This window comes from Aythya fuligula, chromosome 7, assembly GCF_009819795.1.
Source record: "Aythya fuligula isolate bAytFul2 chromosome 7, bAytFul2.pri, whole genome shotgun sequence".
Classification (NCBI taxonomy): Eukaryota; Metazoa; Chordata; class Aves; order Anseriformes; family Anatidae; genus Aythya; species Aythya fuligula.
Genome location: NC_045565.1, coordinates 5,768,531 through 5,781,709, shown reverse-complemented (window position 1 = coordinate 5,781,709; position 13,179 = coordinate 5,768,531). Strand labels below are relative to the sequence as shown.

General features: G+C 44.9%; 1 protein-coding gene across 1 annotated transcript in view; it reads right to left on the bottom strand.

Annotated features, from left to right (window-relative positions):
* The window catches only part of MCU (mitochondrial calcium uniporter), an 80,143-nt gene that overhangs the window by 13,856 nt on the left and 53,108 nt on the right, over nucleotides 1–13,179 (bottom strand). Inside the window, exons 2-3 of the mRNA XM_032191124.1 lie at nucleotides 1,648–1,700; nucleotides 705–860 (exon numbers count right to left, since the gene is read on the bottom strand). Of these exons, the coding sequence (XP_032047015.1) occupies nucleotides 705–860; nucleotides 1,648–1,700 (209 nt within the window). The remainder of the gene's footprint in view (nucleotides 1–704; nucleotides 861–1,647; nucleotides 1,701–13,179) is intronic.

Below are 13,179 nucleotides of genomic sequence, written 5' to 3'. Positions count from 1 at the left end.
GTAAACATGCCTGTTCATAGATAGAACAAATTGTTCAAGACAGAAACAAAAACTGTGATACCGAGCTATAAAAAGAATAAGCCTAATAAGAGAGGGAAGCGCATGAATGGTTCGTATGTTCTTCAACCTTGGCAAGGGACTAATTTGTTCATGAAAGCCTACAATCAGCCTGATTGTAGCCTGTCTTCTAGGATAAGTTACTTTATATTAGTTATACACTAACACACCACTCTCCCCCAGTAAACCTACAATTCTGGCAAAGAGGAGCTCCATTTTTACCAGAACAGTAAGGCACAACACCAGCTCCCCTCTGCCTCACGGGTACACATTCAAGTGACTGCCACCCAGGTTGTTCAACAGCAATGGTCCAACACAGGCATTCCTGGGGATTTTTGTTTGCTGTTTTTAAAATACAGCTGCCAAGCCTGCACTTCCATAAAGGTATCCCACAGGTAGGGCTTGCTTTAAGTACATTTCTAATGGAAGCTTGGAAACAAAGCCCAGGCAGTTGGTTATTTCTCTGCCAAACCGTCCAGATTTCCGTATTTTGCAAGGTTGCTTTCAATAACCTACTTAAAGAAGCTTTCTCTGCTACTCCTCTTCTGGAGCCTGCTATGCAAATCGAGGACAGCTTCAGCTGCATTAGTCTCGAAAGCAGGACCTATGCCCAGACGGTCAGGGCATTGACAGCTCTGGGAATTCACTCTAGCTCCTGTTGTATTGACACTCTGTTTTTCCATGCCTTGACAATGAAAATCATTGAAGTCATTTTCAATTTTGCTTGTTGCTGCAACTGCATTTTCAGCTTCTGACATTGGAGTCAGGGAACTAACAGCAAAGAGGAACTCGGCGTTCAACAGCTGTAACAGAAGTCAGCAGCAGCACAGTTTGGAAAGGGTAAAGTTAAAAAAAAAAAAAATACACAACACTGTATTTTGGGAACCAAAGGGCAAATTTGCCTTTTGACATCTGAAAATAGTAAGTCTTCTGGACCAATAAGCACCCCTGTGCTACTGCTGAGCAACCAGGAATCCACCCCACCTGAAGAATTATTTTTTTTAATGAAAAAAGAAAAGCAAACCACACAGGTACAGCCACACATTTTGGACAAATCATCTTGGCATCATTACTACATCATGGAAAAGTCAGAAGCTGCACACCACATACAAGCCAGTTTTGAGCTTCTGTTCAGAGTTTTACTAGATGATGGAAAACCTCCATAAGAAGGCAAAAAAATCCCCAAATACCTGACCAGTTCCTATTTCAAACCACCAACTTCAATTGCAATCCTTCTGAAAACACTGTTCTACCTGGTGAGATACTACACATGCAGAATTTATACAGTGAGACAGAACCATCTGTGAGAGCACTTTCACGACGCACTGGTTTTGTATTTATTTCACCTGATCCCATGGCAGAGCTGTGCTTCTCACAGCTTTACTCTTCCCTTTTATATGGCATTAATCATCTACTTTTGAAATACTGCACACCAGGAGCCTGCCTTCCTACCAGATTTGCACAGCAGCCCAAAAGTTTTAGTATCTGTTTTCAGAAAAATCCTACAACCCACTAAACCCAGGTTTATCTCACCACTAAATAGCTATATAACTGAAAGATTTTATCAGCTAGCATCTGTAATGACTTTACCTTAAGGCCATGAACATTTGACAGGTACAAGCTAGCTCCAAAAAGCTCCTTGCCTTTATACAACACAGGCAAAACAGGTTGAAAAACAGAGCATGTTAAATGACTAATCAAAAAGCCGAGGTGTCCTCAGATGCAGCTTCTTTGACAGTTTTTTCACCCCCATGAAGGCGTGCCCCAACTCCATGTTTCACTCATCACACAGCAGTACACCATGGCTGCATTTTCTAGAAAGAGACATTGGTTAAACCTCTCATATCTGTCACTGCTGCAGTTCTGAACTGTGCCTTGCAATGCTGCTGTCAGAAACCTCTTATCTAGGAAAGCAGTCTCTTCTGGTTAGAGGGAAAAAGAGGAACAAATGAACTCCAAGTCAGCACAGACCCAAATGTCACCTCCTGCCATCCAAGGTTAGCAAGAGCTTGAGGAACCATCAATCAGTTTTATTCTTGAAGGGTGGCTATCGTTTTAGAATTAAGATGGAGAGAAATGCCTCAACCCTTTATCCTACACGTCTACAATTCAACAGCTTTATGCAGAATTGTGACAGAAGACTGAAGTTTGGGACTGAAGCAGTGCAGGGTGGAGGAGAGGAACTTGTTTCAAGCTTCACTGACCAGATCTCATGACAATTTGTCTGCAGTCAACAGCTCGCTGCTTCAAAGAAATGCAGAATAACTATACCAGGGTTTTGGCTCTGAATTCCAGAGTAATACGTGGAGTATGAAAGGCACCAAATCCCCAACGCTGACATGAGGAGCTTTAAGCACCAGCATGACTTGGTGAGTCTGAAGACAACACAAGCAGGAATTCACTTCTCACACCCACTGAGTCCTTCGTTTCCTGTCTCACTGGTGCTAAGATGCACCTTAAGACTCAGGGTTGCACAACAGAACGATTAACAGAGCATTAAGGGAGCAAGAGCGAACAAAAAGTCCCAGTCCTCTGTCTAATAGCATTTCCTCCAGCCTTATCAAGGTCTATATCAGACAATCCAAACGTCAGATATCAGCATCTCTAGAGGGCCTGGCATAGCTATCTCAAATCTATGCTGGTGACAAAGTTAATCAAAGCTGTAACAGAAGAGGAGTCTTGTAGCTACCAGCAAGTGCTCTCTGACAGGAAAAGAGGGAGCAATCTGACAGAGCTCACGTTCTACGTTTTGAGTAATTACAAAAATGACAGACTACCAAGTCCCCGAAGTCTGATTAAAAAGAGTTGTCCAGGAAATAAAAGAAAGCATTTGAAAAGTGAATCTCCATCTAGAACACAAGTAAGAAATGCTGCTAGGCTGTTACCCGGAGTGCAATTAACCATCACATTGCAGAGCTTTTGTGAAATGCCAAGTATATTCTGTGAAAAAAAAATAAAAATTCACCCATGCTAAGACATTTTACAAGATACATTTGCAGCTGCCAGCCGCAACATTCATCTCTGAAGGGCCCGCTTGAACTGAGGCTGCCCTAAGCCAGCCGTGAAGCAGCTCACCTTTTCCAAGGGGCAACAGCTATTTTCCTCTAGCCTCACTTTCACAACATGAAAAAAACACATCTTTTCAGGCTCTAATAGCAGTTACAGTAAAACCTCCTGGCCCGTATCTCAGTGAGAAGAATTGCGACAGGCTTCCCCGAGCAGTCACAGTAACCCAAGCCACCCGCCTCAAAAGCGCTGAAGAGCGCCTTTTATCAATCTTACTTCATGGCTCCAACTAGCTCTGCTCCTGTACTCAGCCTGTTACATTTTTATCGCTCTCCAACAGCGCTTTCATCGTTAGTTGTCAGGTCCTGCCCTCCCGCCTTGCTCCCCTCACAGTGGTTGTTTGCAAAGCAGAGGAAATGGAGCAAAATGGCGTTCTGACCAGAACTCCCTCGTCCATCCTCCATGACATGTAGCTTACCAAGGGCTCGCAGGGCTGTTCCTCACACTTTTCCCGCCTCATTCCTCTTTTCCAACATCTTGGCACTTTTTCTTCGTTTCCTCAGGGGTGCTGAAGGGCTCTGCTATGCCCTGTGGTGGGGCTGCTGGAACCTTCTGGAATGTTCTGGAACCAGCCAGAGCAGCTCCACTTCTCCTCACAGAACCCCTACTGGACCCTCACGGAACATTCTGGAACCGTTCCGGGACAGAGACCCCTGCTGGAACCTTCCAGAAGGTTCTGGAACCAGCCTCAACCTCCCCTCAGCGCTCCCATGGCCCCGCTGCCAGCACCCAGGCACAGGTGCCCAACGCAGCAGCTACTGAGGCAAAGCTTGCGAGGGAACCAACCCCTCATGTACGCAGACATGGGGACATGTCTGGGCACAGACAAGACCACTGCAGGCACTCTGCTCCATTTTGCCCTCAGCACTCACTGTTGACACCACAAGCACTTACCCGTCTCATTGGCTCTACGCCATTTTTACTATGGTTTCTCCTCCCTTCACCTTCTCTTTTGTTCTAATCCCGCAACCAAAGCAAGTGAGCTAGCAATAATAGTGAAAGATATCAACGTGACATCCCTCGAATCGCATCTCAGGCTCAAAAGGAGGCAGGAAAATGCCATTTAGACAAGGATGAACCTCTGGCAGTCCCTCATGCCCATGGCGCTGCACTGTGCCTCATCCAGCCCTGCTCCTGCTGGGTGCTTTCCCTCAGCACCCTCCAGAGACTTCCAAAGAGATGATAAAAATAGGTCAGTCTGGCCTCAGAGAGCTTTTCCCATCTCTCTCGCCCCCCTCCTTTTCCACCTCCATTCTTCCATGACATCTGGGCTCCGTGGCCTGCTTCCAAGATTTTTCCCTTTGGGATCAGTTTCAGAGAAAGATCAAGATTTTCACCTTCACCATGGATTTGCTCGACAAATAAGAGGAACCCTGTATGGAGGGCTTCCTCCAACTTTTTGCTACAGTCTCTGGATACATCCACATAGTAAATATTTCAGGAAATGTTTCCTTTAGGGAACAGACTGCTACTGTTTGCGCATGTGGCATACAATAAAGCACACGTTGTTACCCTCATACAGCCCTTACTGTTCCAAGAGCAATCCTCAAACCACAGGTTTTTGCTACCCAGCAGCAAATACCCCAAACGTTTGACCAGAAACTGGAAAGTGGCAGTGAAAGATCTCGCTGCCCTTCTCACGATACTGCTTGTCTCCTGGGATCTGATCGCTTGCCTGACTAAATCCCACTGCCTTCAACTTATTTGTTGTTCTCTGTCAGCACGACCTTGCTTGTATCCCACTTGCAAAGTCAGATTTTGCCTCGAAAAGAACACTTCTCACCCACTGCCTCCATAGGGTAATGTTTCTGTGGATGAAGGTCAAGCAAATGAGAACCACTCAGAACAGCAGTACTGTTTTTCGTGATTTTTTTTTTTTTTATATCAGGCTGAGGAGATGGACACAAAAAAAGGCAATGCCAGTAAGATGTGGGAAGTGTTAATCTTGGCATTTTGAAGCACTTCATACGACCTACACATTAGCAAATGGTCCTCAGTTGCCACCCTTCTCACTCCTGCCTGAATTTTCTCTTCTTCCAGTATTAGCACAGAGCTCGATCACATCTGCTAGGAGGAACGCAAACAGGAGGTGAGCTATAAATACTCCCTTCTCATCCTGCTTCCTCTGCCCATCTGCCTAAAAAGAAACAGGTAACCCACAGTGTCCAGGAAGAGGTGGGGGTAGGAGGAAGGAGACGCATCCCCTGCTAAAGAAATGTAAAGGGAATGAAGCAGCTGCTCCCTGTTTTCACTGCATCTTTCTCCCAGCATTACTGCTGCTGTGGAGATGCTGCAATGAAGAGTTTTGTAACAGGAACATCACTGCTAACACTGTGACAGAGCTGAGGGCAGGAGTGGGAAGAGGAGGTGATGAAAAACTTTAACGGACACGTTAAGCACATTGGTCAAGCAGTCCCTGCTGCTTTTAACAGGTATTCCCTCATGTCCCCACCATCCACACCCACTTCTTCCCCCAACAAAAAAAAAAATATATATATTTCAGACTACATACTTAATTTTCCTATAAACATCAACAACTTGCAGAGAATTACACTGCTCCTGCTTTACTTGAAACAGATTACAACCATGGTACACCAGACCGCCACAGTCCTTCCTTCCCAACCTGGCACAGCCCTTCTTACCTCTAGCCATCAAAAATTGGGGCTGGAACATTTCCCTTGCAGTTGGTGATGCCAGAGCACGGTTTCACTATTAAAATACTTTTGCTTTACCAGAGTAGGTCAGTTGAATTCCATTTCTTTAGCACAGCCCTCACAGTTAGTGGAAAAAGCTGAGAATTTAATTCCCTTGCATCTTGAGGCTTGGGAAAAGAAAAAAAAAAAAAAAAAAGAAAAAAAAAACAACACCAGAAAGCAAACAAAACACCATTACATATTTAAAGCCTGCGTCAGCTTTGCAGCCTGCATACAAAGACAACTCAAAGCTGAATTTTTCCAAACTTATTACTTGATCCTTCCTCTATTAACTTTTCTCATATTAAAGGGGCTTCAAATCCTGGTTTTGGAAAGAGTTTGAACAATTTTCTTAGCTTTTATTCCACTCATTTCAAGGTTCTTTGCTCCATGATCATCTCCATCAGCCACTGACATCTGATTACTGTATGAGCAGAGAGAAGAAATCAGACTGATTCCTGCATGGCAGCTTACCGTTTTTGTTGTTGCTGTTGGTGGTTTTATTGTCTCTACCTCTTATCTAACCACATTAGCCAACTCCCTATGGTATAGCCAGTTGACAGAGAAGCTCTGATCCTCTCTTCTCCCACCTTGCTGCCATTCTGCATGAAAAGTAGCAAGAGCTTCTTGGTGAGGAAACAGCAGCCAATGATGTACCCCTGGTATATACAAGACCAAGAATAAAACAATAAGCTGAGTTATGAAATTAAATTTCCACAAGTGCACGGAAATTCCTTCTGCCTCAGCACAAACTGGGGAGCAGCCAACTCGCACCGGTTTTTGAAGGAAATAAACTCATGAGGGAACTTGGCTTTCAGCTCTTGAAAAGAAACACCAGGCTCTTACAGACTACAGTCAGCATCAGCACAGGGCAGAACGAGGCAGGTCCTTTGTACCCACCAAGTCATATCAAGTTACTGCAAGCACTAAGGACAAAAAGCTCCCTCTCCCAAATGAGAGGCCTTACAAGGGAAGCTTGGAGACCCAGTTATCTTTAGGACTGGATCCTGAATGATCCACTTAGGTAGGGAATTTAAAAGTATTACCCAGAAGCACCAGATATATTTCATAGATTCTCACATTCAGAAGTTCAGCTTCTAAGAGAAAAGCCATAGCTCTGGGAAATGGTTACAAGTACCTGTGGCTAATTACTACTGGCCAAGTTTCTCCCGTAAGAAATACCAAAGCTTAGGACATTCAGCTTGAAATGCTTCTTCACCTTCTACATTCCATTCACACTACTTGACTACCAGGTGTGATTAGTACAGTAAAAAAGAAAAATTAAAATAAAAATCAATACCTGAGCTAGTCCTACGCTCATGACGCTCTGCACAAATCTTCCATTGGATTGAGTGGATGCCTGACATCTTTCCCCAGATATATACTACCTGCCATGAGGATTGCTACTGTGCAACTCAGATTTCTAAATCACACACATTCCCTTGCATGTTATCATTGTAAAAAGAACAAAAAAAGAAACCCAACAAAAATACAAGAATATTTTAAAGGCACTAAAGAGCATTGTTTCACTTTGCCACCAGACAACAGCTCATGAACTTATACGAGAAATGAACACCTCTATAACATTGATGTTTAATTACCCCTCAGTTAATGATGCACCTATTTTTAAGGACAGCCTCCCACCTCCACCCTGAAAGAGGAAATTGCACCATGGTCACCTAAGATGTGTCAGAAGGATGTGCCTGAAGAGGCAACTCAGCACAGGTTAAACAAGCGAACAGCAGTGCTTTGCAGGAGCACATCTTTGGCATACTAATCCAGTGCAGTAAGAATAGAGGCTGATTTTAAATCTGACATTTAATAGCATGCCGCGTTCAGCTCTGAAGGCTTCCCAGTTGGACTTGCTTTAGTTCCTCTCACCTGCCCTCTCTGCAAGAGCAGGCTTGACCCCTTCTGTACACAGCGCAAGGAACAGCCACGTGACACCCTACTGCATTTTATGCATGGTTTCAGAAAAGCAAACTTTGCTCTATTTCCCCAAGCTCCTCAATACCAAGGTCTTACAGTTGCAGCCTGACAGCTCCCCTGCCAGAGGCGAGCTTTTAACCCCAAACCACGCACTCCTGACCCAGGCTGCAAATGCACCTGGCTGGGACTCGAGTCCCTGCACCAACCACTTCACCATCCGTCATCTCCAGGAAGATGAGGAGAACACCCGGTGACCACGGGGATTTTATGTAACTCATTTTTGAGAAGAGCAATGATGGTAATGGCATCTCCTAACAGCCTCACCAGCTCAAAGCTATTCATTTCAACATCTCCTGCATGAAATCACCGTGCTACAAAACCAAACAACGTAATTATATCTAATGGCCTGAAAGAGCAACAGAGGCACTAGCAGCTAAACAAAGTTTCGGGAAAGCTAATAACTTCAAGTCCATCATTTCATCCGAGGCCAGTGCTGTCCTCAGAGAAACCTCAGTCACTGCTGCCACGGCTTTGGGCCGAGCACAGCAGGGAGAGGCTGAACGTCCTCAGGAAGGTGCCAGGGCAGAGCCCGTGGCCAGAGCCTTGTCACTGCCATTCGTTCTGTCACTTCCTGAATCTCCCTCCTCTGTCCTGGGGAAACTCATGGGAACTGAGTTTATGGACATGTGCACTGTGCCAGAACACACCTCAAGTCCATATAACAATTAAGTCGGAGGATCAAAGTTCAATCGTTACATAAAGAATGATTAAAAAAAAAAAAAAAAAAAAAGGCAGGCCCAAAACTTTCCTATGCATTTTCAGTGGTCATCAAGCGATCTGTTGCCAGTATACACAATAAAATAACATCACGGGGGAGTATTATGAAAGGAGTTCCTGAACATTTGGTTCAGGGTTTTTTGGTTTAAAAAAAATGGCTTCTACTAATTCAGTAAGAATTAATTAATAGATAATACTCATCTATAAGATAAGTATTTGCCTTTTTTTTTTTTATTTAAAGAAATTCAGAACATTTAACATGTTTATCTCTCTAACCATCTAAAAACGTTTCCCACAGAAATTGCTGCAGGTTTGTCCAAAAAATAAGACACAAGAAAACTGCGGACAAACACATCAGTTCTCAGCAGTCGGTCCTGAAAAGCCAACTTGAGCTGCTCTCCAACCGACAGTCTGTAAGCCGCACAAACATGCTACAAACAGTTTGCAGTTCCCACTTCTTTCCACTACAACACTGAGGCTTAATTCATATTAAGAGATTGAGAAGCTTTGTAAACAAAGAAAGAAAAACGGAGACCATTTCCATATGAGCAGCCCAGAGGAAATAGATTATCCTAGGGAGAGGTGGGAGTAGAATAGAAAGCAATGGAGATCCTTTGGCTGGGTCACTTCCTTAAAGCTTTTCCAAACCAATTAAACTGGTTTAATACATTCTGATAGGTATTCAGTGGTCTAGAAGAAGGCAATTTACCACTTGGCTCAGAATCCCACAAGCTGTCAGAGACACCTTTCCAGTTTGTATTTTCTTTGACAGCTTCAGCTAGTTAATGAAAATTGAATCATCCCTCTTAGGAAAATTAAATATACACATGGAACTGCCAAAAAGCCTCCCTGGAAAAAACAGGGCGGGACAGGCATCCAGGCAAGGACTCCAGAATATGCTTTTTCAGCCCAAGCAAGGATGCTGGCCCAGCTAGGGCAGAATAGGACTCTCCCTGCTTCTATTTCCAGGCATCTTACTGCTTTTTTAACAAAGTAAGTAGAGCTGGGAACCCGTATTTTTCCTCTGATCCAATACTAATTATGTGGAGTTCTTTCATCCTTCATTTCTTATCCCCTCCAGGGATTGCCTTAGCAGGCTAAAGTCCACAGCCTGGGCGGGCTGGGTGAAAGTCCCTCGGTCACCCTGTTACACACACCTTCTGGCAGGAGGTGCCGGGCCATGAGCTGAATGCTCCCCAGCCACACAGGTGTCACAAGTCCCTACAGAACAGCTGCCCTGCCGAAGGGACAAGTTGCACGTATGCTCAGTCATCTGCATTTCTACAGGGACTCGACACGTGTGGGAGCAGACTGAACGCACCAAAAGCACCTTACCAAGATGTTTACCAGGACCACACAGTTTGCTTGGGTCCTTCCTTACTGAGGAAAGCTGAAGTCCTGTACACTTAGGCCACTTCCCACTTAAAGATGCTGCCATCTTAATGAAAAGTCAGCTTCCACCTGAGCTTCCCTGTAAGCACCTTTCAGCTGTGCAAAGCCAACAAATGATGGAGGGAGCTTCCACAGCTGGTAAAGACTGCCTTGTTCTCAAGGCAGCACTGTGCTCTTGCAATCACAGTTGTGCAGCCTTGTACTTGCACCCAGACTTGGCTTGCAACCATCTCCAAAATAACATACCAACAAGCTTAGAAGATCCAGATGCACAGGCAGAACGATTCGTGTTTCGGATTCCACTCCAAGTGCTTTCCTTCATCCCTGCCTGCATCACTCCTTCTGGCCCAGTTCACCCATCCTAACTTGCAGGTTGATCACAGTCAGCCATCACAGCTGTTGATCATGATTACTTCCCACTGCTTCTGCTAAAACCCTGCACGTTCAAAAACCTTCACGAGATAGAAAGCAATTCCTCTTTCAACACTGGTGTTTTTTTGTTTTCTTTTTCTTTAGTAAAGACAAAGCTTATCACTAATCCAAGACAGAAGGCAGCAAGGCATGCCAAGTCCAGAGCACAGCCACCCAGCCCAGGCACTCCCCACCCAGCATGTTTTACTGGCAGTTGTATTTGCCCAGACCAAGTCCCCTGATAGCAGGCAACCTTTCAGCTTTCAGCACAGCAGTGGAAACACATTAGCCATTGAAACAGCATTAAAAGACAAGTACTAAAATAACTGGCTGTAAGCAGTGTAAGTGGCTGTCCAGCTGAAACTAGTAACACCACAATAGCTCTAGATACAAAAACACTTGGTGAGAAAGCAGACACCGCTATTTCAGACACGTGGAGCAGTACCGCTTACAACAAGTGCAGATTAAATAACTAAGAGCTTCAATTTTTGAAGGAAAACAGTCATGATGAAGAAGGAGAAACATTCACAAGGCATGGCTTGAAAAGAATAGCTAGCACAGCAGCCGAGAGGTGAAACAGGAGTACAGGGCACTGCCTTGCTCCAGTGCTTGCGTGGTGGAGCAGGGCACAATACCAATTGCATGGGATATTTTTCAGGAATATTAATGCACAGCAAATCTATTCAGCCAGACTGCATTCCACGTGGATGTCCCAAGAAGAGGTGGTCAGCCCACAGAGGAGCATGATTTCTGCGTGGCATTAGGAATAACCCTGTGCCAGATCAATGAGGAGGTGAGAGCAAACAAGTCTTGTTACCCTGCTCTTTCCCAGAGTGGGCACAGTGTCCTTGAGAGATGTTTTGAAGTTAGCTAATTAAAAAAGGCAAGAGTCATCTCTACGTTGCGCTCCTGTAATTCAAGAAGATAAATATTAAATTGAAAAAAAAGTGTATGAGAGAGAATTAGAATCAAGTTGTAATTGTAAAAGTTTGAGTACAGTCTGCAGAGGCACATATGGAGCAGCGGGGGACAGGCACGCTACAGTGCTCTCCAAGGAGGAGGCATTTCCTTCCTGTATTAGGAACTGAGGAAGATTCATTGCAATATGCCTAAAGACAAGAACAAAAGAATTAGTTCAAGCTTATCAGTTCTTCTAGTGGCCAGGTGCTCAGCATGCAGCAGCTAAGCGCTCCTTAGGAAGTTCAGGCCCCTAAGGGAAGACCAGGAGAACGCTGCTTGGACCTTTCAGATCGAGACCATCACCGATTTAAAGATGTCATGAGCTTCAACTTACACCAGTGGGCTGCTACAATCATATTAATTAACATGCTGACATACTGTCTCTTGAAGTACATGAGATGTAGGAACAGTTTTACAGGCTAGGATGCAGCCTGGTTGCAGTCGTTTGTGACTGAGCCCTGCGGTATTTTTCACTGTAGGTGGAAATTGTTATTAATATCGACAGTATATTTAACAACACAGAATTTGACAGGAAAACACTACACAGCAATAAGACTGATCGGTAATAACTGCTCTCCTCTCCTTCTTACTCACCTATTGTAGAAAGGCAAGACAGATGTAAATTTAAAGCGTTAAATTCAATGAGTTTGACAATGTGACTCCCTGGATTATCAAGGCTTGCCAAAACCTCTCATCTTCAGACAACAATCCAGGTGTACGATGCCTGAGACCACTGCACAGCCACCACCCTTCTGTTTTTTGGCGGGGCTGGTGAGAAAAGCTGCTGGCAAGCTCACAAGAAGGCACGTGATGGCTGAGGGGACTCCTGAGAGGGATTTCCTCCCCTGTTCCAAGAGGCTTTAAATGCTCTTTCTGGTCTGGCTAGAGGGAACTAGCACAAGCGTGAGGCTTATCTTAGTGGGGGACACAACCCTCCCTGCCTGCCCCCCACCTTTCCAGCACTGCAGGAAATGCCATCGCCTTCCCTGCCCCCCAGACCTCTTCAATTTGCGATGTAATTAGGAGATAATTTTAACTCTGTCACTAGATTGATTGCACTGGTGCTTAACTGCACTATTAAGCAAATTAGGAGCTGACACGTGGTGTCTTCTCCATCTGACGGAGCATTTAGCAGGGGGAGGGACAACTCCAAAGACAAAAAGCCACCCTTAGATCACAGCAGCACACAGCTACGGCTGCTAACACGCCACAGGAGCCCTGCACACCTTGTCATTGGTATTGCAGCATGTCAGCTCCAACCTGGATGCTGTGCCTTGTGTTTAGTACGTTAGCACCTTCAGTCACTGCTTCTGCTGGAAAAAGCCTCCTGTGCCTCACATCCATTTGGAAGTGGATAATTCAAACAAACACAGAGTTTGTACAGTGTCTAACAAGAAGGTTATTTCATTTCAAAGGCTGGCCGTGCTCTGCAAAGGGAGCGTTTTTCACCTTGCAACTCCTTCAAGGATCCTAAACTAAGTAAACAGCAAGAAATCATTTAACAAATCATTGTGCCCAAATCAAGAGCAAGAGCATCCAGAAGTCATGAACAGGCAAGTGTAGAACAACTCTTTGCTCCTTTTAGGACAACCCGTCCCAAAAATCTTGCCCAGAAGAACTGTGACACCAAGCCTACCTGCCTCAGCAAGGCCAGCTGCCTGCTCAGCAGCCAGTTCCCCCGCACCTTGCCTCTGAACCATTAAATCTTTCTTCCTCCTTGGTACAGGAAGGAAAGGCACTTACACCACATCACGGTTTTGGGGCTGTAAATCCCTCACTACAACAGCAGGTGTTTCACAGTCCTGCCCGTGACTGGAAAACACCTAAAAATGTTACGCTATTTTGGAGCTGTGAACGTCTTCAGTCAGATCCTGTTCGCTCCTCCCAGCTTCCT